Source organism: Lepisosteus platostomus, chromosome 23 (genome assembly GCF_059453375.1).
Source record: "Lepisosteus platostomus isolate fLepPlt1 chromosome 23, fLepPlt1.hap1, whole genome shotgun sequence".
NCBI lineage: Eukaryota > Metazoa > Chordata > Actinopteri > Semionotiformes > Lepisosteidae > Lepisosteus > Lepisosteus platostomus.
Genome location: NC_142633.1, coordinates 9,072,885 through 9,100,737, shown reverse-complemented (window position 1 = coordinate 9,100,737; position 27,853 = coordinate 9,072,885). Strand labels below are relative to the sequence as shown.

The window sequence follows — 27,853 nt, the reverse complement described above, 5'->3', positions numbered from 1 at the left end:
GGACTGGTGTCCTGTCCAGGGTGTGTCCTGCCTTGTGTTCTGTGAGGGACTGGTGTCCTGTCCAGGGTGTGGTCCTGCCTTGTGTCCTGTGAGGGACTGGTGTCCTGTCCAGGGTGTGGTCCTGCCTTGTGTCCTGTGAGGGACTGGTGTCCTGTCCAGGGTGTGGTCCTGCCTTGTGTTCTGTGAGGGACTGGTGTCCTGTCCAGGGTGTGTCCTGCCTTGTGTTCTGTGAGGGACTGGTGTCCTGTCCAGGGTGTGTCCTGCCTTGTGTCCTGTGAGGGACTGGTGTCCTGTCCAGGGTGTGGTCCTGCCTTGTGTCCTGTGAGGGACTGGTGTCCTGTCCAGGGTGTGGTCCTGCCTTGTGTCCTGTGAGGGACTGGTGTCCTGTCCAGGGTGTGTCCTGCCTTGTGTTCTGTGAGGGACTGGTGTCCTGTCCAGGGTGTGGTCCTGTCTTGCGGCCTGTGAGGGACTGGTGTCCTGTCCAGGGTGTGGTCCTGTCTTGCGGCCTGTGAGGGACTGGTGTCCTGTCCAGGGTCTGGTCCTGCCTTGTGTCCTGTGATGGACTGGTGCCCTATGCCAACAGGATGACTATTACCAGAATTAGGCGGCTTTTTGATTACGGTTGGATGAAATTCCTGATCCACTTAAAAAAGAGAAGTATACTTTCAAAAGTATGTCAACAAATATCTCAGCTATCCAGACCAGCAGAAATATACTTCCAGGACAGAGAAATAATCTTTTAACTTAGGCACTGCACTGTCTTTTCTGATTTTCCTCTGTGATTTCACACCCCAAATTAAATTGAAAATCGTGGCTAAAACAAACACCACGAAATCTCCACTGCAGCACCTCCGAGTCGATAGCGGTTACCATGGCCACCACCGTGTACCGTGTCATATCTGTTCACCAAATGGACATACAGTGTTTGAGGGGACATCCTGAGGTTTGTATAGCAAGGAAATAAAATTGGTGGAAATGTGGGATCAGTCAGGTGAAGAAAGAATCACTCTCCTCCCGGCCTGACTTCTAAGAGAATAGTACTGGCACTCCCCTAGAGGAACAGTTTAACTCTTAAATTATGGTCTTAAACTTCCACAGAGGCCAGGCTGCCCTTTCATACTTTTTAACACTCCTGCACTCCCAATAAGTGATTTGTAACTCAATTGTAAAAATGAACTTCTTGAACCCGCTCTGGAGAGGACAGTTCGATATTTCCAGAAACAACAGGCACACCACGTCGCACCTGGGGCTGCTCCTGAGAAATGACTCAGACACGTTTTCTCCCCGGCCTGCCTCCGGAACCTTCCTGCTGCGGGCGGGCAGGAAAAGGCAGCGATCGGAGGCGCGGAGAGCCTGCCGCAGCACGCCAGCAGCCGAGCCTCACCGCCACGCGCCGGCTTTGTCATCAGCCCCTGGCATGAGGGCTGGACCTCCTCCCCCATTGGCTGAGCACCCAGCGCGGGGTCCCGCGGGCTCCGTGCAGGCATAGCGCCGCCCTGCTGCCTGCACCTGGTGGGCAGCTAATCCCCACAGCTCCCAAGGCGGCGACTCGCAGCACAGGGGCAGGACAGGCCCGGAAGAGAATCACTGCAAAACCCTGGAAAGATCTGCAGCTCTGGAAGCAAAAGCACAGCAGAAGCGAGGAAGACGCACAACATAAGTGAAAGACAGCAAGGCCTTTCTGGACCGTTTTTTAAGTGAAGTGGCCGGGCTCACAATTGGGTTGAACCCGCGGTTCTGCTCCTACAGTGTCGCCCTCATGCTAGCCTGAACCACACGGCAAGAGTCAGTTTACACTTGAGAAAACTGTTTATATAAAACGGGCAAGATTCCTCATGTGAAATGTAAGAGGGGAAAAAGTACTTAATAGTTTATTCCAGTACAAACACTGCCTTTCTTTTAGAGTCTAGGTTGATTTCATATGCTGTTGACAGAAAATTGTGATCAGCCTTTCATTCTTAATTGTAAATTAATTCAAATACTTTAATTGCAATTAAAGTATTGCGTGTCCAGATGATTAAATACTGCCTGGTTTCGGCCCATTGCTGAGTTTCTTGACTCTATGGAAAAATAAAAGCCAATAGTGCCTAATGAACATTGAAGGCCCAACTCAAATGGCCTCAGATTAGCAAATACATTATACAGCAAATACAGCATTTTTCATATTGAGCACCACGCTCAGGGCACAAGAATGTGCTTCATATTCCCAGTTAGAGGACTCTGTCTCCTCTTTTCCAGCTGAGGAGTTAATTAACCCTTTAACTCAATAAGATCCTTCATTGGAAATGTTTTTACCATGTGCAGTTCAAGCACGTTGGGCAGGATTAAGAGCTAGCTCTTCTTTTTGGTTTCTTGGTTCAGCGAACAGGCATCTGAAACTACACCCAAGAAAATCCAGGAATGTTTATATGGGAGTGCGAGATTCACTTTAATTCCCACCTGTGTCTGTACACTATGTCATTAATGAGCCAGAGGAGGAGCTGTTTGTTTTGGTAACCATCTACAGAGGGATAATTGGGAAAGCAAGGACTGAGTGCGGCGAACAGCTTTGTTTTTGTGAAAAAAAGATTGAACACAACAGTATTGTCAAATTCAACCATCGTCACAGGGCACGGTTTTGACACAGGAGAGAAAGCGAATGCGGAGAGCAGCCCACAGGCGGCCATGATCAGAGGTGCCGATACGAAGTTTAGAGAACAGATGGTCTATTGGTGGATGTCAAGCCAACAGGGAAGGGAAAGAGAGAACAGAGAGTGGTCTCCAGCATAATCCCAAGAATGGAGTCATTTCAGACAGCAAAACACTGTGCAGCTCGTTACGCAACAGCATTTTCATCTGGCCATCTGGTAATTCAGAAACCACCGCACTGGCACCGGCCTTCAGTTATTTTTAGTTGCGAGACATTAACATGTCCTTCTAAGCCATATTTATTGTGCTACTTGTTATATAACAGCAATAAAAAAGGTCGAAAAAATGTATTGATCAAAATAATGTATTGTGCAGACAGATTTAGATTTAGTACGTCTACGGCATGTGGAGCACAGAACTTTCTCTCACAGATCTCATGTGCTCAACCATGTGCGAGCAGATAAACATGAGTGCTTCTGCACACACATCCCTTAAGCCACAGTCCCAGTTTCAGAGGGCTGGGTGCGTTCAGGAGCTCAGTGTTAGAGGCTGTGCTGCAGTGTGTTCAGAAGCTCAGAGTTAGAGTGCTGTGCTGCAGTGTGTTCAGAAGCTCAGAGTTAGAGTGCTGTGCTGCAGTGTGTTCAGAAGCTCAGAGTTAGAGGGCTGTGCTGCAGTGTGTGCAGTAGCTCAGTCTTAGGGGGCTGGGCTGCAGTGTGTTCAGTAGCTCAGAGTTAGAGGGCTGGGCTGCAGTGTGTTGAGTAGCTCAGAGTTAGGGGGCTGGGCTGCAGTGTGTTCAGTAGGTCAGTGCTAGAGGGCTGGGCTGCAGTGTGTTCAGTAGCTCAGAGTTAGAAGGCTATGCTGCAGTGTGTTCAGTAGCTCAGAGTTAGAAGGCTATGCTGCAGTGTGTTCAGTAGCTCGGTGTTAGGGGGCTGCACTGCAGTGTGTTCAGTAGCTCGGTGTTAGGGGGCTGCACTGCAGTGTGTTCAGTAGCTCGGTGTTAGGGGGCTGCACTGCAGTGTGTTCAGTAGCTCGGTGTTAGGGGGCTGCACTGCAGTGTGTTCAGTAGCTCGGTGTTAGAAGGCTATGCTGCAGTGTGTTCAGTAGGTCAGTGCTAGAGGGCTGGGCTGCAGTGTGTTCAGTAGCTCAGAGTTAGAAGGCTATGCTGCAGTGTGTTCAGTAGCTCAGAGTTAGGGGGCTGGGTTGCAGTGTGTTCAGTAGCTCGGTGTTAGGGGGCTGCACTGCAGTGTGTTCAGTAGCTCGGTGTTAGAAGGCTATGCTGCAGTGTGTTCAGTAGGTCAGTGCTAGAGGGCTGGGCTGCAGTGTGTTCAGTAGCTCAGAGTTAGAAGGCTATGCTGCAGTGTGTTCAGTAGCTCAGAGTTAGGGGGCTGGGTTGCAGTGTGTTCAGTAGCTCGGTGTTAGGGGGCTGTACTGCAGTGTGTTCAGTAGCTCAGAGTTAGGGGGCTGGGTTGCAGTGTGTTCAGTAGCTCGGTGTTAGGGGGCTGGGTTGCAGTGTGTTCAGTAGCTCGGTGTTAGGGGGCTGGGTTGCAGTGTGTTCAGTAGCTCGGTGTTAGGGGGCTGTACTGCAGTGTGTGCACATACAGTGCCCTCAGAACATACAGTATTTTACCCTCCTTTGGATTTTTCTCCTATTTGATATGTTGCAAACTCATATAGAAATACTTTTATATGGGATTTCCCATCACTGATCTACAGAAACTGATCATGTTAAAGTGGAACAAATTTTGTCTTACACACAACTTCAATAAAACACTGAAAGGTCCTGATGTGATAAGTATTCACCTTGTCAAGTCAAGTATTGTCAAGTCTTGCTATGACACTCCAATTGAGCTCAGGTACAGCCGATTTCCTCTGAAAATATTAAACAATATCAGCCTGGCTCATGAGAACACACTGTAAGTGTAAGGAGTTATAATTATTATCAAACATTGACCACCATTCTTCTCCAGATGGGTTCCTAACCAAGCTGAATGTCTGTTGCCTACATGAGTGACAAAGTTCAGGGAAAGTTTAAAAACTTAAATTGACAAAACGAAAACTCCGGCAGGTCAGCCTGCCTCGGCTGACTCCCAGCCACCGCCCCCCTCCATCTCTGCCCTCCAGCAGCTGTTTGTACTGGGAGGGGACCCGTTGCCGTGGATACCACCCGCCCGGGCCTCCACCTCGACCGGCCGGGTGCTGTCTGTTCCTGCCCCAGGGTATTCTGCCCCCGTCGGCTCCCAGCGATGGGCAGCGACGCCACGTCCCGCCCTGCGGGGACTCCGAGGAAGCCGTCGAGCCAAACACGAGTCAGCACGAGGGCTCCCGGCGGGCAGCTGGACATGTCGGACATGTAACGGAGACGAAGCTGCACACCTGCCTGCGACCTTTGACCTCCGCAGGAGCTCTCATCTATAGGCCGCCCTGTGTCGAACCTGGCACTGCCCCTGCAAGGGCATTGTTACTCGTCTGTCAAAATCTCTTTAATGCCTGAAACTTTCCTAGTATAGGAAACATGCAGCTCTGAGGAGAGGAGTGAGGCAACAGCCCCCCATTCAGTTGTATACCCCGAGCGTGACGCCATGTGGCTTTTTTAACTGATGTCCAGTGGCATCTGGCGACGTGTCCACCTGGGTCTCCACGCTGGTGTTACTGCAGGTACGAGGACAGAGGAGGTGTGGGTGTTTATATTTTAAAAAGCACCTGGGTCTCGCATGGGCAGAGTAATCTTATCAGCCCGCCCACGATCAAATGACAAGGAAAAATGCCAAACCCTCTTATTCAAATACTCCCACATGGGGACCACTGAATCAGAACCATCTCTCTCTCATCGTGCTACCTGTTTAAACAACCCACTCCCCGTCCAGTCCAGCCTGGCATCGGAGCCAGGCGATACAAAGAAAGCGCACTCAAGCTCGTCTCTCGTCCCGCCTGTCTCCTTTTCTTTCCCGTTTCTCCTGCCCGCCCTGCACAAGGAAGGGCTCTGCACGTTCCCCGTCTCTTCTCCTGTGCCCGGTCCAGTGTCCTGAAGACTCCAGCTGTTAGTAAGGCACCTTCTGCCAAGTATGTTGGTCTGTTCACAACATTTGACTCTGGGAGACGGGACTAACGATTTGGGAGAAAGACAATCCCTCTTTAAAAAAAAAAAAAGACAATCCCTTTAGATTATCATCAAACCCAGGCTAAGGCTGCCATCAAACAAACTAGTAATCACTTTTAGTGATAATAAAAGACATGTTTGAATTTTTTTCATGAAGAAATAACACCACGCTTTGAAGAAGACTAGGGGAATATCCATAAGGAATTTATATGGGCCTTTGAATTTATATCTTATCGGCATCTTGAGCGCTTTCTTGGAAAGGGGGATTCTGGGAGGGGGGGGCTCAGAGTTGTTTTGCTCCTGGGCAGGACCAGAAGGCTTAGCTTAGTGGACCCCTTCAGTGTGGCGTCTCTCGGTACCCAGTGTCCAAACAAAAACAGGGCACAGACACTCAACCTGCTATTCCCTGACCAAGACCGGGACAGAGGCAGAAGAGGAGAATGGGGAACAAGACGCAGACAGAAGAAAACTAAAGACAAGAGATGAGCAGGAAAAAGGGAGAGTGGGAAGGAGGGAAGGAAAAGTTTCTCTCTTCTTGAAAAACGGTGCACGAGGGGCACGAAGGGAGACAGAAGAAGATACCAGGGGCAGAGGGGGAGAAAGACAAGAGACCCAGAGGAAGGAGGCGAGAAGGAAAGCACAGGAAAAGATCTCCTGCAACCTGCTTCCACTTCTCCTCTTTGACCACCAGCATGACATCACAGACACTGGCTGCGAGCTCGTTTCCGCCCAACCTGGGCGCAGGAGGCCAGCGAAAGACAAAGGAGGACAGGAAACAAATCACAGCCTCTGTGTGAAGGGATTTACAAGACGCCCGGCCAGCGAAAAAACGTTTATAAGACCGAGAGGGCTTTTGCACACAAAGACAGGACAAACAAAGCAAAGAGGAGAGGCAGGCAGCAGAATGCAGGGAAAAGAAATGACAACAGGAATCCACTTCTGCACTGGACACAGAGTAAAGCCAAGTTTGACTCTGCATTCCAGGAAACAGCCCAGTGGACTAAGGATTTTTATTTGACTTATTTTTGGAGACTCTTCACCTTTCATTCAGATCACTGCCTTTCTAGTGCTTAGAGACAAAAGAAGAGCATCACAGCATTATAACGAGGTTTGCAACCAGCAGGTCCAATAAGCAGCGCGAAAACCAAGTTAATGAATGATTAATCAGTTCATCGGCCATTAAGAAGTGGGTTTTCTCAAAACATGCCAGTGGAAGGAACGGGAAGGTATGTAATTTGACTACCCCTGTTATGAACAGTACGGCATTGGAAAATCAGATCCTTTTCTCCTGGTTCACTGCTTCCCCCTGCTGGTGACCATCAGCCAGTACCTGCTACTGCAGACGTCTCAGTAGCACTGTGTTTAGGACAAGAGCACCAAAAGAAAGAAGACAACCCACTGAACACCCAAACTTGAAGCAAACGTTTCGAATATACAAAGACCTGAGAGGCCTCAATCTGCAAGGACATTCTGAAATAAGATTGTACGGTAAAAAAAAAACTATAGCCGTCACAGACAGCTGTTATAACATGAGCAAAAAACCTGCAATCCAACTGACATCTCTTTTCTGTAGGCATTCAGCTGACGATTGGCGATATTTTAAAATGCTGAACGTCTGACCACATCCTTTCAAGAGTGTGTGCTTTTCAATTACTGCAGTTCACCCCAGTGAAAGCCAAGGCCAGCGGAGTTGTTTGTTCTACAGCCCTAAAAGCCGACAGGTTGCCAAGGTCATGGGAACCTGCCCCCAGCGCGTTTCACCGAAACACGTCGTTACAACACTCCTCAAAGGAGGAGCTTCAGAAATCCACACATTTGCAAAAAATTATTTTTACAGAGAGACGCGGTGATGGCTGGATTTCCTGTCTGAGATTTCCTGCGCGTCCAACCCCCCCCCTTACAACACGAAGACCAAGCCGGGCCAATTAAAACTGACAGCAGGGTTTCTCTTACGGGCTCTACTGCTCTGGGCTGCCCAGTCAGAGAGCACGCTGCACAAGCAGCACCAGATCCAGAGAAAACTGAACTGAAACTGATTTTGAGGGCAAAGATAAAACACACGAGAGAAACACCAGCCTGAACCTGCTCAATGGAACTAATTAAAGAGCTGTTTGGGGGCACTTGAACAATACGATGATATGCCCTTAATTCACCACTGGCTGGTATGGTACCATTTTATTGCCCCAAAAGAAGAAAGCAGGACACCTGCATTTGTTAATTTCCAGGGGCGAGGGCTTTCTGGAAAATAGGACCAACAGCTCCTTTTACAAAAGAAGCTGGGACGTCCAGTTCAGGCCTTTCACGTGGGCTAGTCCTGGTTCAGGGAGGGCGCCCGAAGCAAGGTGGGACCTGGCACCTTTCCCGGGAGGTACGTGTGCGAGAGGAGAACATGCCGTCTCCCAGCTTCAGGAAAGGCAATAACTGACCGGCGGGCGGGTACAGGGTGCCGATCTCTCTCATCTCCTGATCGCACTGCCAGGAATGTTACATAAGATCCTCCGACGGGGCGAATACGCACAGACAGAGAGCGATGGAGAGAGAGAGTCTGCACTCAATTAAAAACAGCCCCCTTTCCCCCTTCGGCCCTCTCCCATCCCACCCTCATTGTAAGATCCTTACATGATAGCCCCCTCCTGACCTCAAGAGGGCAGAGAGTGGCAGACGGGCTTCAGGAAGACCGAGGTCAGCAAGCTCTGCACAGCCAGGCACGCAGACTGGGAGAAGGTGCACTGCAGCCCAAGCCTAACAGCTGCGAAAGTATGCCTCACATTCCAGGCCTGCTGCTAATATTTTATTCTGATCTCACTCAGCTCAAGATTTCACTTCAGTTTCTAAACAGCTTCTACAAGAGAGACTGAAATCAAGAGGCGGCCGAGAGTTGCAAGCCTCAGCACAGGAACAGCCGCGCCAAATATGTAGCCCCAATATATTTGGGAAATATAGGGAAATGTATTGCCGCCTGATATTTATGCACAAGAAACAAGAACTTGTTTGAGCTCCAAAATACTCGCCTATGACCTGGAAGAGAAGCAGGAGGAAGGACTGCTGGTCTGGGTGCCGGCTGGGCAGGGACATTAGCTCAACAGGCCTGCATTTCGGAGAACGTACACGTCCCGATAACCTGTCCCAGGGAAGAGCCGATGTCGTTTTCATTTCCGTTCCTCTTCTAGTCTTTTAATGGCCTAATTGTTCGAAACAAGGAGTCAGATCACCTGTTTCACTAGGTCTTAGACTGAGACGCACTTGCCAGACCTGAGGGGTTCAAGTCTGTGGCCACGAGGGGCTATCTGTCCACCTCGCGCCCATAGCAAGGGGCACTGCTGCCTGAAACCCGTCTCGAAAACCTGGCAAATCCCAACTGGCTCCCTATCAGACAAAATGTTCTCAATACTCAGTTCTTCAGATGTTTATACTAGGCTAAACATCTGCTTTTCTTTCAGAATCTGGATCAATTTCATATTCTGTTGACAGGATTTGTTTTATATCACCAGCCTTTCATGCTTAAGTATCACAAGTATTGCAAGTACAGATGATTAAAACACCGCGTGATTTTGGACGATGCTGGAATATTGAATTAATGAAAAAAAAACCTTTGCCTAATAGCCCCTAATGACCATCTAAGAACGGACTCAAATGTCCTCAGATCGCCAAATACATGATCCATCCATTTTCTAAGCACCTTATCCAATACAGGGTCACGGGATGATATCTTGTTATTCCCTTTCTTAACACCAAGCATTTCAGCAAATATTCTTCCACACTGTTCTTGATTCATTCATTCGCATCATTATTACTCCAAGATAAAAGAAGAGCGTGTGAAATTCTATACATCATAAAACCAGCCAACTCGGTAAAAACTGCCCACCAGACCTCACAGTCTATGGAGTAAAGGAGCACTTACACATCCTTCTCGGCTAATGAGAAATCACAGTCTTTCTAACCAAGCTTACAGTCGCCCAATCACATCTGCACATGTTGGGAAAGCAAGAAAAAAATGAGAATGCATCGGAAGGAATCCCATAATGTCACCACATAAACAGAGCGAGCAAAAATGTCAGGCAAAACACAGAGTCTATCTCCCCACCCTACAAGAATTCTGTGTCCACGAAAGAAATAGCCACCCACTCCAGCGTCTGCCACCAAACCTTGAGGCACAGGTAATAATAATAATAATAATAATAATAATAATAATAATAATAATAATTGCTTACACTTATATAGCGCTTTTCTGGACACTCCACTTAAAGCCCTTTACAGGTTATTGGGGATATTCTCCACCACCACCAGTGTGCAGCCCCACCTGGATGATGCGACGGCAGCCATAGTGCGCCAGAACACTCACCACACATCAGCTCTCAGTGGGGAGGAGAGCAGAATAATGAAGCCAATTCATAGATGGGGATTATTAGGAGACCATGATTGGTGTGGGCCAATGGGAAATTTGGCCAGGATGCCGGGGTTACACCCCTACTCTTTTCGAGAAACACCCTGGGATTTTTTAATGACCACAGAGAGTCAGGACCTCGGTTTTACGTCTCATCTGAAAGACGGCGCTTGTTTACAGTATAGTGTCCCCGTCACTATACTGGGGCATTAGGACCCACACAGACCACAGGGTGAGCGCCCCCTGCTGGCCCCACTAACACCTCTTCCAGCAGCAACCTTAGTTTTTCCCAGGAGGTCTCCTGATCCTGTGGTGTTTAAGCCTGCTCTGCCTTATGCTCCGTGTTGCGCCCCGCACATAAGCTCATGCCATGATTGCTATTTTTAATTGTGGCAAAGTTGGGTAGCATATTCTTAAATCAAATGCCCAGCCGGATGGGCGTTTGAAGAAAATCAAAGCCCTTCACCAGGCAGTATTTCTGTATTCTGTGCTTGTCAGCAACCTCACACACTATTTTACTTACATCTGCATTTTCTCCCCCCTTCTCTCTCACTCCCTCTTTGGCTGATTCTACGCAGACACACAGGGATGGAACACTTAAGCTTTTTCAAAGAGCAGTAAGAAAAATAACAATAAAAAAATTCCTGCTAAGACAGAGGGACAAAGTACAGTGAGGTTGCTTTCGTCTTGAACTAATCTGGCTGTTCTCATTTTAGAACCAAAGGCAATAAAATAATAATTCATTTCACAGGCCCCATGGCCAGACAGTCGGCTTCATTTTTTACATTTTTTTTTTAACTGGAAAAAAAAGTCTCTCTCATTTTCCACTGTTTGGCAGTACTGCGCAGAAAAAAAAAAATCTTCACCACAGCCAATGGATAGTTTTCAAATGTACACTCTTGCAGACTAAATTGAAGTAAGGTAAATTTGATTAATTTCTATTTAAGAACAGTTATGTCACAGCAAAATAAACTGTGTTTTCTTCGGTTGCTCACAGACTGTGCTCTGTCCCGAGAATAAAAGTGGTTGATCCTGCCCAACTGTTGTTCAGACTGGGGACTCAGTGTCAGGGTAGCCCCCTGCCCTTGCCACAGCGTCAAGCTGACCTTTGACCTCTGGCCCCTGACCCCTGACCCCTTTACCTTGGTGGCCCGGCGTCGCTCTGCGCAGTCCGGGTGCTGGCACAGGATGCACTTCTCCTCCACTGGAGGCTTCTCATCTGGGAAAAGAAAGTGAGGGAATAAATACAAAGAACTGGCTGGTTAGAGGAAGATGCTCTCCTCGCCGGGCTGTCCGGGTCACAGGGGGGGCACCTGGACATGGGCTGGCAGCACAGATGTGCACCTACAGCGTGCTCAGGACCACCCAGCCTTCGCCAGCTCCCTCCAGAAACACTCTCCAGCTCAACACGTCTTTCAGTTCTGCGTTCAACATCACCGATCATAGCAAACAAATGGTCTAGCTGGACAGAATAAGAGCAGAGGGCACAGGAACACTGGAATTCTCTCAGGCCGTGCACAGGACAGCTGACAAGACACGGTACGACACAATCTAGACCGTACATTACAGAACGGTACATGATCCAATTCATGGAAGAGAACACTGAACACATGGTAATCCAAGTCAGAGGTGTGTGGTGCAGAGGTGCACTGACATCTGGGGCATGGTACAGTGAGCTGATGCGCACTGGCGTAGGGGGGACACTGTCCTTAAGCCTAGTGCGGTACAGCCTGCCAGAGCGCAGGTGGGAGAACAGGCTGGCTTGGGCTTTATTGTGACAGCGGATCATGTCAATCTCATCAATTAATGGTAAATCACATCCTATAATCATCTGCGCCGTTGCCACAAACCTTTGCAGAGCATTTGTGTCACATGCTGCGATATGGCTGTACCATACAGTGATGACCAGATAACCTCCGTTTGCTTTTTAAACCTCTCTTAGTTTCATCTTATAACCCCTAGATCCATATGTCCGACTATTTAAAATAAAGTCAGTCACCTTTCCAGGCCTGGTACCAAAATTCCCGTTTTCTCATTCTAAAAAACCCTGTAAACATGCAATTTCCCCTTTTCAGGTTTAAAAATGGCAAACTGACAGAAAACACACACACACACACACAACAGATTATCCTGGCAAGCATGAGGTGCTCCAGGGGTTAACTGTTACCCTTACAGTAAAGCTTAAATAAAACTCATTACTTACCCCCTGTCTGGCAACCTACCAAAAGTGAGTCAGGGACTCCTGAGATATGTTTATTGAATGTACTACTCTTAACAAACGAAGTGCTACGTGTGACCACACAGTCTACGCTGAGTCCAGATTGATCGTTTCTGGTTAAGGTCAGTTCTTCGCTTCGCTTGAGAAAATAAGAACGTCAGAAAGGTTACAAACAAAAGGATGCCTTTCCACCAACCCGGCATGTTTGACAGTTAGTCGTTAATTGATCCAGGATTCTCATCCAGCCAGGGCATCGATTAGCTTGTTCCACACTCCCACAACCCTTAGTGTAAAGAAGCGCCTCCTGTTCTTGGTTTCCACACCCATGGCCCTCTGGTTCTCTGTGCATTTTGAAGAAATCCACTGTGTCAATTTAATCAGAGCCTTGGCGCATTTTGGTGACGCTTACCAGGTAACGGCATAAACACATCATTTTCATTAAAAAAACTGACTTGCATTCCTGAATTCCAAAAAACCAGGACCCATCCCACAGAACCACATCAAACAAAGCTTTGCCCATGACATCTCTATCAAGACGTCAGTGAGGGCCAGTATCTCATTTCTTCACCCTTTGACAGCTGTGCAACAGGTTCAATAAACATCCTTTTGGGAAAAACCTTTGAGGAAAAGAAAAAAAAAATCAAACCTTTTCTGACTTGGGGAAAATCAGATTCCTTCAAATGATCTTGCCTAGCTTGCACAGAAAACAACAACTTGCACAATGTCAGAGAAAATGTTCTAGATATTACTTTGTGATTGCCATTAAGCCATAAGCCGTTTAATTTTGTAAAAATGATTCTGGCTAAATGAATATCTCCCCAAGCTAGCGTAAATGATTACTTGGGGATTTTTGTAATTTTGTTCCAAAACAGTACAGTGAATGCAGTGTGGTTTAAAGTGATTTTTTTATCAAGTGTGAGCCAATCATTCCCACACACTGTGCACATTTCTAACATTGAGACAGGCGTGATCTTTCACTGTGCAGGCTACAAGGACAGAGCTCACAGAGCAGACAGAATGCAATTCGAGTCCCGACTGGGTCTGTTTTAGCAGTTTGTAAAAACAAAGTAGCAGGCTGGCAGACGGCACAGATCGCCATTCTCTCATCCGCTTTCACTGGGGCAAGAAACAGCACGCACGTCCCCCACTCAGCAAAGACCAACAACAGACGCAAGTGTCCATTCACAGACACACTCACGCGCACGTGAACGCAAACACAGACGGACAACGAGCTGAACATTCCCCTTCTCGGACTCGGGATCTGGCTCTTTCCTCTTCACTCTCCCTCTTTCCCAATTTTTTTTTGTTTTGCAAAACATCTGTCCATTGGTGAAGGATGTGGGAAACAGGTTTGAAGAATAGGAGACTGGGGGAGGTGAGGGGGTTAGGTGACACGGAGCAGAAGAGACAGGGAGAGAAAGCGAGGCATTGAGAACAGGGGAGAAGGGTGAGCGAGAGACTGGACAGCTCTGCAGTACAGAAACGGAGAGGGACAAGGGGATCTGCCAGTCGCCCAGTAGACACAACAGACCCGGGCAGGAAGTGTCCTTATCTGCACTGAGCACTGACGGAGAGGGAGAGCAGGCTCTCTGAACCCTTAAACCCCCTTTACAAAGACTAAAAATATTAAAGCGCTTTGAGTGGAGTGTCCAGAAAAGTGCTATGTAAGTGTAAGCAATTATTATTATTATTATTATTATTATTATTATTATTAAGCAAAATCCCCTCCACAAGCTGAGGAAGACTGATAGGAGAGGCAGAAAAGCAGCAGAGTGAAGCACTCAAGACAGAGGGAGAAAGAGGCAGAGAGGCAAGAGCAAGACAGGCTGAGACAGGGAGAGGGAGAAGATGATGGGACACGCAGGGACAGGCTGAGACAGGGAGAGGGAGAAGATGATGGGACACACAGAGACAGGCAGAGGGAGAAGATGATGGGACACGCAGGGACAGGGAGAGACAGGGAGAGGGAGAAGGTGATGGGACACACAGAGACAGGCAGAGGGAGAGGGAGAGAAACAGAGGACGTGGTAGCGGGGGGAGTAGGGTGATGGGGGGCAAAAGGAGAGCAAAAGAGTGCGAAGGCGGAAGGGTAAATGTCTAGGGCAAGGGTGACGAGAGTGAAAAGGCAGGGGCAGCAGAGGGGACAGAGCGAGAGAGATCTGAGGAGCAGGGTGAAGAAAGGACTGAGGCCCCGAAAGGGGGGAATGAGAGAGCGATGGAAAGAAAAGATGATGGGAGAATAGACTAGCTTAAACAGTTTGAGGGACTATTGAAACGCAGATCCGTGAAAACGCACTGTCAAAGTGGTGCTACACTGATGCCCCTTTTCTCCTTTAACTCTATTATAATGAGGTCTTGGGCTCCAGCGTGCCTGTGTGTAAAGGCTGGAACACGGACACACCACTGAGGCAGGGGGCACGAGGTGACACCGCTGGGGTATGACAGCGTGACTGCAGCGCTACTGACTGTAGCGGCACGCCAAACAGCCTGTGCCAGCGTGCAATACACAGATCGTCAGGCACCACGCTGCAGAACGCACACTGAGCTAAAGATAAAGGCCGTGGTTGTGTGTGATGTCAAGGAAACCCACCCAGCTTCCACAGTGCTCACAGCTGGCAAAAGACACTTCGATTTGAGACCTGCAAATCTCAGGACCGTTGAGCACAGCTGATGTCTGAAAGCCTCATGAATTTTGGGATAAAAAAAATGCTTGAAGATGCATGAATTATTTCAGAAGGACAGATGTAACAAAAAAAACATTCCATGCACAACAGTTTCTGCTAGCAGACTATAACTACTTTTCTAGTAAAGATGCTGCTATAATAGCATGTTAGAAAGTTGAGCTGGAGCTAAAATAACGCCTGGCTCTCTGGCAAACCAACGAGCAGTCCAGATGATCACTGCTGACCCAACCATGCCTACCGCAAGCAAAACACACAGAGCTCGCCCTGGTGCCGAGCTCCAAGTGCCTCGGAGGGGCAGGAGATGGGTGTGGTGCAAACCTAAAACCAGCATCTTTCTAATAGAGGAAGATCAACACACACGTATCCCCTTCCACTAAGTGCTCTATGATGCCAAAAACACTCCCAGCCACTATCCGTCACCCTCAGCCAGGCTGAACCCAGAACACCGGGCGCACATCTGCAGCTCGTCAGGCCAAAGGTCACTCACAGCTCCCGGCCCACGCCCCGATCAGGCTGTGCCCCTGCCCCGCCGCAGGCCCGCCAGGCGGCTTCCCCCCGACACACATTTCTCAGGGAGCAGCTGCAGCTTCTCCGTTTCCGCGCTCGTCTTTTCCATTCTGCTCCGCCACGGTCCCTGTTCCTGTTCCCGTCCCTGGGCAGGTGGCTTTTCACAGCCGATTTGGTGGCTGCTCCCGAACAAGCAGAGCCTCTGGGTTATAAAATGAGAGCCGTCACCCCTTATCCTCCCTCCCCCTCCCCACAAAATCAGGCTTCCCACCACCTCACAGGCTTCGCTTTCAAATGAGGCCTTGTGCTTCAGACAGGGCCTGATGTAGGCACATGAGGCTGGGCAACCAAGACCGGCCGTGTTTTTGCACACTGCTCTGGTTTGTGCCTGGTATTGTGCGCCTGTACTCATGCTGTACTAAGGCTACTGGTGTTAAACTGAACAGGAGGAGGAAATTGCAGGGAGGTGCATTTTAAAACAGAGACTCCGTTAAAGACAGATTTTGATCAACATTAAACACTGGACGTGCGAAACCAATTAGCATGACAACAACTGACAACGGTTCCACAGGCCACTGCAAAAGCAGCCGGTTACGTTCCTTAATGCTTGGGCAGCCATGTTACTTATCCTTGCCTGCTTCCCTCACATGCTGCCCCTTAATTGCGGCAGATGACGTTTAATACGGAAAAGGGTGTAGTGGCACACGCAGGTAAGGCAAAACAATCAGAATTTTAAGATGGGAATGTCTGAGTTTGAAGAAGACATCTATGAAGACATCTGAGGCTTTTATCAACACAGTGTGACGTTGATTTGTTGAGGCAAATGTGTAGATAAATGGTTAAAACTACAGAATTTAAATAAAGCTATGTCATAGTAAATTGTACAATATGCTATTAAGACTTTACTTCAAATATTGGTTGGTTTTGGCCACTACATTACACAAAATTGGGGTTGATCTGGAATTTGTCCAGAGAGGAGCTACCAGATACATTCCAGGGCTTAATGTAATGTCTTGCACTGACCTGCTAAAATAACTGAACCTTCTAGTCTGGAACACAGAAGGCTATGAAAGGACCTGATTTAAGTTTTCAAAACAGGCCACGCTGAGCCACTGAACACATTCAGAATTAACAGGGAGACACAAACGATAGGAGAGAGGAGGAAACTACAGGGAAGTTCACTTAAAACGGAGGCCAGAAAGTACGTCTTTACACAAAGGGTGGTGGGAGTCTGAGTCGGAGTGGAAGGAAAAGCCAATGGAAGAACAGATGAGGTTGAAGAGTTTGAGAGATGGGGACCACTTAAACCCAGACTGTGAGCTCTATCCATTTCTTCAAGCAAACCAACTTAAAATCCAATTCTTTCAAGAAATAACTGAATTACATCCTCTAATCAATCTGATACTAGCAGACAAACCTAATAAGGCAAACAGCCTCTTTTTGCTTCGTACCCTTCTAACTTTATCAGAAGGTATCTAAAACATCTTTAACAGTGGATGTGGCACCATGGTCTAGGCCAGTGATCACCTGTCCTAGCCACTGATCTACATCTCAGCCCATGGGGATGTGTTAGCTTCGTTACTCAGGATGAACCTAATTCTTAGTCAGCAGCAGAAGGCACCACTAAACCTGGGAGAGCAGGGACTTCTGGGACCAGGGCTAAAGACCTCTGGCATAGGAAAATACTACCGTGCAAAACTTCTAAGAACTGAACTGGAAATAAGATACGAAACTGAGTAATTAAAATGAGAAAAGATCATATAAAATCTGATTTAACCTAAATTACACTTGGCGCTTTTCGATAATCCTCAAAACGTGAAATCCTCCAAGATACATCCCATGACGTGTCTTAGAGGATTTCATGTTTTATTTATTGCATTTTTCTGTACTTGAATGCATGTGTCTTTTCCAAATTCCGAAGTTCGGGATAATAAGGGTCTTCTAAAGGTCTAAAGGAGACCGAGATTAAAGAATTCTCGACCAAGTCCATTTAACTTTCTGTCTATTCTGCTGCAGGTCTGAAGGCCTTTGAGCTTGGGCACAGCAGGCTGAAATGAAGGTGGCGGTTTTGTGGGTGTCTGCTCGTGCCCTCCTGTAGCTCCGCCCGCCCCCAGCCTGACACAGGCCGTGTTACTCACGGTCTCGGTGAGGAATTCCTGAGCTCAGCAGTGCTGATTAAACCATTAACAAAAACACTGCACTGTTTATGCTGTATACATAAACACACTCGGTAGTGCACACCACCCCGAGCGAACATGCCGAGAGAAACACTGACTTAACAGCCGCGGCGATGTCTGAGACAGGTACACAACAGCACAGACGTGCACAAATACAATATATGCACAAACAAGTGCACACACTAGCACTACAGCAGACTGCGAGAGGAAAATAACACCAAGAACATAACCATCGCTTTTATAGCCGCCCCAAACCAGGCTGTAACCTTCAGTTCCTCTCTCCAAGTCCCTGCCTTTGAGCACCTCAAGACTAATCACCAACACAGCCCAGTTCCTCAGCTCTGACCACTAGCCCACACTGCCTCCCTCTCTCTCTCCCAGTGCCTCAGCTCTGACCACTAGCCCACACTGCCCCCCTCTCTCTCTCCCAGTCCCTCAGCTCTGACCACTAGCCCACACTGCCTCTCTCCCAGTTCCTCAGCTCTAACCACTAGCCCACACTGCCCCCCTCTCTCTCCCAGTGCCTCAGCTCTGACCACTAGCCCACACTGCCTCCCTCTCTCTCTCCCAGTCCCTCAGCTCTGACCACTAGCCCACACTGCCTCCCTCTCTCTCTCCCAGTGCCTCAGCTCTGACCACTAGCCCACACTGCCTCTCTCTCCCAGTGCCTCAGCTCTGACCACTAGCCCACACTGCCTCCCTCTCTCTCTCCCAGTGCCTCAGCTCTGACCACTAGCCCACACTGCCTCCCTCTCTCTCTTTCCCAGTGCCTCAGTTCTGACCACTAGCCCACACTGCCTCCCTCTCTCTCTCTCCCAGTGCCTCAGCTCTGACCACTAGCCCACACTGCCTCCCTCTCTCTCTCCCAGTGCCTCAGCTCTGACCACTAGCCCACACTGCCTCCCTCTCTCTCTCCCAGTGCCTCAGCTCTGACCACTAGCCCACAGTGCCTCCCTCTCTCTCTTTCCCAGTGCCTCAGCTCTGACCAGTAGCCCACACTGCCTCTCTCCCAGTGCCTCAGCTCTGACCACTAGCCCACACTGCCTCCCTCTCTCTCCCCGTGCCTCAGCTCTGACCACTAACCCACACTGCCTCTCTCCCAGTGCCTCAGCTCTGACCACTAGCCCACACTGCCTCTCTCCCAGTGCCTCAGCTCTGACCACTAGCCCACACTGCCTCTCTCCCAGTGCCTCAGCTCTGACCACTAGCCCACAGTGCCTCCCTCTCTCTCTTTCCCAGTGCCTCAGCTCTGACCACTAGCCCACACTGCCTCTCTCCCAGTGCCTCAGCTCTGACCACTAGCCCACACTGCCTCCCTCCCAGTGCCTCAGCTCTGACCACTAGCCCACACTGCCTCCCTCCCTCTCCCCCAGTGCCTCAGCTCTAACCATTACCTCACGCTGTACCCCAGTGCCTCAGCTCTTACAACTAGCGGGCACTTAGCCCCCGTCTCACAACCCTTTAGCCTCCTCCTGCCAGTGACCCTGGGTTTGAAGCCCCAGCAGGTACACTTGCTCCACGCCCCATTGTTGCTCACTCTCAACGTGTTTCGCATTGCTTAGGAAAGAACAGTGAGTTTAAACAAACCTTCAGGAGGAATGTGAAGAATGCAAGTGCCTGTTTTCAATTTGGGTCCACTTTTTGTGCGGCATGCGCTGGCTGACACCACTTTTTTTCCTGTCAACCTTGTCAACCTCTCTCCTGTATCACTCCACTGCAGGGTCTCGTCAGGAAACCGCTGTGCTCCACAGCAGAGCTGCAGGCCGGCGGAAGTGGACCCCACCCCATCCCAGAAGCCACCTGGACTGGCGGAGGAGGAGAAAGATGGGAAAGGTTCGATTCCCCAGTGCCGTTTACGATCTTGGAGAGGGGAAATAGCAAAGTCTTCAAGTGTCACTTTCTATAAGTAAAGAAATGTAGTACCACTTCACTTGAGAGACTGCACGCTGTCCACTCCTACTGAGACTGACCACACTCTTGTGATCAACAGACGCTGGTTGTGTCCAGTCCAGATACCAGAACACACACTGTGAGACACCAAGAATTCTTGACCAAAAGTTTGTTTGTACATCCAGTCAGCACCTAATTTTAAAAACTGAGCTGTTGAATGACTGGGTTTTTAACTCAGTTTGATACTTTATTTGACATTTGATCTTTGTGTTGTTTTGTGTTGCTTCATTGTGCAGCTCGTGTGTGTGTATTCACTGGGTGAATATTTACCGTGATCTCACACCACAGTATATCGCAGCTCTTGTGCAAATTTTACAGTGCTTTGCTAACATGCATGCAATGAAGAGCAATTCATAAATAAAACTGATCACTCAGATATTTGCTGCTATTTTCCCCAAATATGGCCATATGGAACAGAGACTTTCCTTTCCCACATGGCCAAGCTCCACAGCCTGTGGAGAAACACCGTTCTGGTGAATGCGAGACGAGGGAGTTCAGATTTTGAAGTGAATAGGGCATGTATCTCAATTTCTTATAGTTTGGGGCAGGTTTATTTTAAAAAGAAATGCATTACAATTACAACTTACTTATAATAATAATAATAATAATAATAATAATAATAATAATAATAATAATTACAACAACAACATCACTTTATTAACCCTTGAGGGATTACATTTGTGTGGAGGAGTACTTTAGAAATGGAATCAGATATGATGATCTAAGTAGCACGTGCATAATTACTATGAAATACATTACTTACATATACATGCAATACATAGACTCGCTATTTTGCCCAACTTCCTATTAACTCAAAAAGTAATCCCTTAGATTAGAACTGTAATGCAATACTTTATGAAGCTAAGTCATCCCAAAACATCCCAAAAAGTCCAATGAATCTCTCCATTCCTCTTATCTTCTCATGATGTGAAGCAGATTGCGTTAGCACACTCCTGCTTCTTCTCATTAGCCACACAGCAAGCCTATTTTTTATCTTTTATGGACCCACTGTTGTGTTTCTGGATACACTGTTATTTTCCACTCCTTCAAAACCAGTTCCTGCAAACCTTCCCCGGGGCTCACAGCTGGAACAAGCACAATGAAGCCCAGTGCAGTGAGGTTTCAAGTCTGTATTTCTCCATCGCTAGAGGAGGGAAGTACTTGAACACAACCAGCAGATTGGTAATGCAGTATAAATCATAAAACAGAGCAGGCAGCGTGTGCCATCCTGGCCTGATATACTGAGTAGGGCCTGATGCTGCTGTTAAAAAAATAGCAATGGAACAATGAGACAATGTAAATTAATTAAACAGTAGCTAGAAGGTGCAGAATGTTTTCTTTCTTTGCTGTGAAGCCACCTGGCTTGGATTCAAGATCACGGATTCTGAGAAGGTTTCTCAGAATAATCTGAGCACAAAGGACAACGAGAGATTCACTGTAATACTCGTCCTTTACGTTTGATTTACAGTAATGTCCTGAACCCACACAGCTCAGAAATAAAACACCTGTAAAACATGAGAGAATGTGAAGCACCTGCTCTCTGATTAAGGTCTATCTGTACTTTCAGGCTGCAGTCCTGGAGAGGGTCTCTAAAGACACGCAATGCAGCTGTGCTGTCCTCTGAACCAGAAGACAGAGCCCTAGGAAGCACGCTCAAAAGAACACCAACAATTGCAGATTTTGTTCCACCAAGATTTAAGATTTAAGATCCAGTGCACGTCCGATTTCTGTAAAATGGATGTTTTGACAGATCCCAATGCAAAGGTGCAGAGTGCAATAGGGCATCATGAGATTTCTTAAATCAAACGTGTTGCCAAGAGGCCACGCCATGCAACAGAGACATACGTTTATAGTCCCGGCACTTTGTTCAGTGAGAACAAAGCTGATTCCAGAGTAAAGAATGCCAACGAGGGCACTGTGTGTCGACTTGGCTGCCCAAATGGAAAGAGACGTTTTCCCAGGAGCCAGAACGCTCCATCACGAGGGGTAGTTCTCCCTAATTACAGCAAAGAGGAGCGGGATCAAAGCTGGCCTGCGGTGCTGCACGTCACCTTCACGCTGAGGTCTGACGAGGATAATGTATTCTAACCCGCGCAATTTGGGAATGACTTGAGAAGGACTCGGACGTGACACCGCGCTGACCACTCATACGGAGCTCACGAACACACACACACACACACACACACACACACACACACACACACACACACACACACACACACACACACACACACACACACACACACACACGGGCTGACCGTCTGGCAGAAATGGCGGTTTTGGCTCTGCTGTCCCAACACTCTTGACGCAAAAGCGACGCTGTCGAGAAAGGGAGAATGAAAACCCCTGAAATGTCAGTGAGATCTCAGCGCAGCGAAGATGCCAGATTGGGACTGGATTGCTGGTGGCTCCTCTCACATGCATTAACATGGCTGCAGGCAACAGCTGTGTTGTGCTTATCACCCCTCTTCAGGCTCTCCACCCGATTTCTGTGCTTACGACTTCACAGTACAGCACAGCAGGGGTTTATACAGGCGGGAATGCTATTGGCATCGGGAGGGTTAAACTCTGCTCTCCCCTTTCCTAATAATGGCCTCTTGCCAAGACTGTATGAGCCTCTGCTGCATTTCAAACACACTGACACTAAGCACTCTAATTCGCCGTTAAACTAAGCACTTCCTCAATTGGAAATATTTCACATCAGCCACCATTAATGTCAGCTTTTACAATCTCTCCTCTTTCCACTTACCCCCTTCACCAAAACCTCTTAAAACAGCTCAAGCTTTAAAAGCATAAGTCGTTTTTTTAATAAATCAAATGATATTCTATTTTAATATCAAAGTCAGGCCCCCCTCCAATGTCTGTGTAGTTGTGCACACTCAAGATAGCTTTAAAAGTTACGGGTTGTTTTTTCCCCCCCAAACTTTCTCCCTCGTTATCATTCGCCAAATGCCGTTCATCTGAAACTCTGAAGGAGGTGGAAGTGGGGGAAAAAAAAAAACTCTCTCTCACACCTTAGCTCACTTACTAAACTTGCAGCATTACTTGCAGAATAAAGCAGCAAAATGTAGCCTTGGCTCTCAAACACTGAAAAAGACTGGCAAGACACCTATCTGGAGATGTTTCTCTCTTGTATGGCCTGATCTACAACTCCACAAGCCCAACAAGTCCAGGTGAATGCTACACACACTGGTGGTGGTGGAGGGGATCCCCATTACCTGTAAAGCGCTTTGAGTGGAGTGTCCAGAAAAGAGCTATAGAAGTGTAAGCAATTATTATCATTATTAACAAACTCACCCCGGTATCTCATGTGCTTCTATCCACTTATTCCATCTGGGCATTCTTCTGAAGGACCTCCCTGGTACACTGAACTCAATACCACGACTCGTCTAGGTATTTGGAGTATTAGCCCGACTCGGAGAAACTAACATGTCTGTTCCACTGTTGATGCTTAGATTTCTCCATGAGGGACCTCAAATGCCGGCGGACGCACGAAGGTGCCGGAGCCAGACCTCGTCTAACCTTTGCAAAGCTCTGAAGACCGTCATCAGGCTCCCCCCTCCGCCATTGCCTGCCAAGGACCCGGCCAGTTCAGCTCTTTCAAAGAGCCGAGACCTCCAGCCCTGAGGGGAGTCTGCCCACCCCCCCTCCGCCCGAACTCCGGACCTCCTTGAAGGCTTTTCAATGGCTCCTTTACAATGCCGACAATGCAGAATCCACGGCGGGTTACGCCCGTGCCCCATGGGGGATCCTTTGTAGACGTTTATCTGCCTGAAATGATGTCTGGAGCATCCCCCCACCCCCCCTCCGCCTCATTTACTAAAATTCCCCAAGGGCCATGAAAACCGTCCCCACCCCCAGACCTCTAGAGGCCTGTCCCCGCTTCTCGCCCCCCCCCCCGAGCCCCCCAGCCTCGCCCCCGGGTCTTACCGCACAGGTCGTGGATGACATCCAGAGAAGAGGCCCAGGCGTAGCGCTCGGCCCCCAGCCCCAGCTCCGTCAGCGAGGTGGGCAGGGTCTCCAGCTCGTACGCGCCCCGTTTCTTCCAGTACAGGAACATCCCGGCGCGGGGGGACCCCCAAAACAGGCCTCGGAGCCGGCTCCCCCGCCACCCCCCCGAGAAGCTACCCTCCGCGCCCCCCCCCCCCCCGACGACAGCTCAGCTCCTCCCCCCCCTGAGCTCAGCCCTGCCTCGAAAAGAAGGCTCCTCTCGGACTCCGAGAACCACCACAGACATCTCTATAACACCTCGCTCCTAGATGCCCCAGTGCACCCTGAAATCAGTTTCCCTTCGGGAGTCTGCAAAGTCACTCAATGGAGACCAGCATCCCCATCCTAGCCAGTGCTGCTCCAGTGAAGACAGATCTGACTGGCACCCCAAAAAACTCCTACAGTACCCTAAACCCCACACACAACACCTCCACAACACCACCAGCAACCCTGCTTTGCTAGAACCTCACATCTCTCCTTTCGGTTCCTAGTCAACTATTGACGCTCTCAGATGTTCGAGTTGACCTCAAGCTTCCAGACACAAATCGCGAAACACTTTCTTTCCTTGCCTGTTCCTCTCAGACTGTCGGCCGACCAGCCCTCCAGTTCCTCTCAAACACGACTAGCTTCTACAGACTCAGCAGAAAAAACGTTCACTGCAGAGCCGCCGCGAAAACCCTCAACTACTGTTTCCTCTTTTTCTTGATTCTCCTTCCCTTCTTTGGGACGGGGAAGCGGCTCATCTCTGTCCCAGTGAGGGATCTTTCTGCTAAAACACACAGAATGGCAGTTTATTCTCTTCCAGCGCTAACTGCCTGCACTTGGAGTTTGGAAACTCTGCAGTGAAGATCTGAGCAGCGTTGCTGCTGTGGGCACCGTCAAGCAGGGGAAGGATTATGGGGGCAGCCGACCCACACCGTCAGACAAGTGCTGTATTCATGCCGCGGTGAGGTGCATGCTGGGATGGGCGGCCTGGGCCAATGACTTTGGGACTTGGCGACACAAAGCTCCCATTTAACACCCCTCCTACAGAGATTATGAACTTTCTTTATGTTTGGGAATGGACACCGCAAACTGTAAAAGCCTGACATTTTTCTGCATATATTATACGCTGTTCTTTATTTATGGGGCCATTTTATTTATTTTATGAATTCATTGTCTTCTTAACAGCTGGCTTTGGCGAGTTGTTTTTTGAAGGACATCGGGGAAAAGCTTTAACCCACGAGATGACGGACAGGGAGTTGTCAGTCACGCAGAATGTGGCTTTAAAGGGGGGGGAAGAGGACCCAGCGCCCATCTCTGAGGGAAAGCTTTTAACGGACTCACTGCTTTCTAGGAAGGTGCTCTGTTGTGCGTTTGTGGTGTCCTGTTGGAACGTGACTCAGATGCCGCTCCTCACAGAAGGTTTGGGTGGTAATCGAAAGTAAAAAGTAACTGACTGGCAAACTCTCACTCCATACTGTAAGTACTGTAAGGAGTTCAAGCCCTTTTGAAGTTGAGGGGACCCATGGCTTGATAAAGCTGTCAGCGGGTGATGGGTCATTTCAGGCTCGTGAACTCATTCCAAAGACATCTGCATTGACGGACAAGATAAAATCATATCAAATACAGTTTTCTCTTCTGCTTAATCGGAACAGTCTGCTGGAAAGCGGCAGCTCACAAAACCTGGAACGGATCAGACCGCTGTGCTGCTGGACCGATGCCTGTGCTGCTGAAGCTGCTGAAGACAGGCTGCCCTGTCGGGGAGGCGGGGGGGGTCCGCTCCCAGCAGGGGGGGCCAGCCGCACAGACCGGTCTGCTGCGGAACGGCCGCGGAGAAACAGGGGAGTTCAATTCTCACAAGAGGGAGGCAGCGCACCAATGCCACCAGAGGGGGGGAAAAAACAGCGTTCTTATTTCAAGACGACAAATTAGAGGCTAAGGTAGGAGCCACGTCACTCGACTGTACTCAGCAGGCCTCGGCAGACATATGGTAGTGATCTGAAACAGCCTGCAGGAGCACAGAGCTTGATGTTAATGAAGAGGCTGGCTGGACAGCCTGAGAACACAGGGCTCATTTCCTCTTCGTGTACAGCACATAAAGAGAACATTGAAGCGGGCGGAGGGCTGGAGCGGGCTCTTCAAAGAGCCGGCTGGGCTCGGGCTGGTCTGTCCTGGGCCAGGGTGCGCCCTGAGCCAGAACAGCGCCGTCAGCTGGACACCAGCCCCCAGAGGGGCAGCTGAGCTACAGCGCTGACGGGAGCAAGGGCACTATAGCCCAGAGACGCACTAGACGGTCTCGGCAAGCACAAGCAGAAGAACTGCACCCGAAATCTCAACCCCAGAAAAATAAGGGACCGCCTAGGTTAGGCTACATGATAATAATCCAGGCCAGGTTAAAAACCTTCACTTTAATGGCCTCACAAAACACCCTGTAAATTTTAACCAGGACCTCAAACAACAGCAGCAGATAAAGAAACTTCGTCGGCCAGCCCCTGCCGTCCAGCTCGGAGTCTTCTGCAGCTTTAGTAACTCACGGTGCCCTGGCTCTGGCAGGTCAACTCCTCTCTTTTTATCTCGGAGTTCTCCCCCCCAGTTCTCTCCTTTTGGCCGCAGTGAGACTTCGGCCTGTGGGTTTGGGCAGTGTGCAGCCCCAGTCCCTGGACGCTCTGCAGTGTTGTTGTTGTTCCCATGTGGAGATGGGAAGGGACAAAGAAAGGTTCTTATTTGTTCCCAGATATTCAGAGCCATTATGAGACCAGACTCCTGAACTTTCACTCCAAACTACGCATGATGAAGAACAGAATACCCCCACTCGGGCAACAAGAATAATTGCTTCTTATTATCTTTCAATAAAAGTTAAATACGGACAAAGATGAGCTAATTGAAAACAAATGATCATTTACAAAGGAGACCTGAAGACCCATTTATTAAGCACCGGAACTTACTCGAGCAATGGGAGAGAAGCACCTTGCTGAAGAGCACAAGGGCAGTGTCCCGTCTGGGATCTGAACCTGCAACCCTCCAGCATGGAGTTCGGAGCCCTGCTGCCAGAGACAAGGCAAGTGGCTCAGAACTAGTGGCTCATCAGGTTGGGTCTCATCCCAGTGTACAGCTGGGTGGAGTGAAGCAAGGGACAACACATCTCACCCAAGGGGTTCCGCAGTAATGCCTGCGGCAGGACCTCGAACCCACAGCCTTCTGCTCTGGAGCATGCTACTTCACGCTACCTCTGCCTGCTCGCTCGGCCGAGGCTTTCAACTCAAGACAGCGAACGAGGAGTGAGAGCCTCACAGTAGGACCCTGGCATTGCATCTCATCCAAAGACCAGAGTAAGGACTCGAGAAAATATGGAACCAACCCTTCCCAGCCCTCGTCGACCTCCCTCTTCTTCCCTGACTCCAGGAGTCAGGGGCAGGAGGGTAGCGTTCACGGGGAGACAACAGAAGGCAAAGATGGCTCCAAAATAAACGTGCAGAGTGCGTGTAAGAAGCAGAGAAATATAAGGTAACAATTGGCTTGAATGTCACAAGGGAGGGGCGATCACCCTCTTGGAGGTCAAGAGATCTGCTGTCTATATTACAGTCTAACAACCATACCCAAGGCAACTCGCACCAGCGGTCCAAGACAGCTACCACCAGAGGCTGAAGACTCTACAAGGGTTCAAATCTCACAGCTCACCATTAACCCTTTAACTGCAGGGGCGGTATCTGGCCGTTTCAGGCACTTACTTCACTGCGCTCATAAGAGAATGCTAATATTCTGTCTTTTACGTACTGTTGCTTAGCTACATCCTGATGTCCTACGCAGTTCAGAAACTGCAACAAGGGCGAAAAATGCCCAAGGCTGCTGTCTTGATGTGTGTAGCTTCAAAAAAATCATCTTCAAAAAGGAACTAGCTGTGACAGAAGGAAACGTGACTATTAAATACCACTTCAGTTGCACATTTACTGATTTCCAAAGTGTGCAAACTGTTGACAAAAGTGTTTTCATTGCTGTTAAAATAACTTATGTGCTAAAGAGAACAAAGGCCTTGGCCCCCAGAAGTCAAGTTATTTCACAACTGCTCGGAACCAGCTGTTTTCTCAGCAGTTTCACAGAGCAAATACACCTTGGATGTCCTTCCTCCGAGCCGAGAGACCTTTACAGAAGAGTTCTGCCCGCTGTCGGTTGTGTTCGCCCTGCAACATCATGGATATTGTCAGCTCCCACTGCTGTCTGGCACCACCTGGGCTCAGT

At 48.9% G+C, this 27,853-nt stretch overlaps 1 protein-coding gene across 3 annotated transcripts in view; it reads right to left on the bottom strand.

Annotated features, from left to right (window-relative positions):
* The window catches only part of LOC148642002 (pleckstrin homology domain-containing family G member 5-like), a 102,257-nt gene that overhangs the window by 65,001 nt on the left and 9,403 nt on the right, over positions 1 to 27,853 (bottom strand). For 2 of the 3 annotated variants that reach the window (XM_088617253.1, XM_088617254.1), the window contains exons 1-2: positions 23,576 to 23,720; positions 11,252 to 11,328 (exon numbers count right to left, since the gene is read on the bottom strand). In XM_088617253.1, coding sequence (XP_088473379.1) covers positions 11,252 to 11,328; positions 23,576 to 23,705 — 207 coding nt within the window. In that variant the 5' untranslated portion in view covers positions 23,706 to 23,720. Of the gene's footprint in view, positions 1 to 11,251; positions 11,329 to 23,575; positions 23,721 to 27,853 lie in introns of those variants that run through there. The other variant, XM_088617255.1, reaches the window with a different exon arrangement.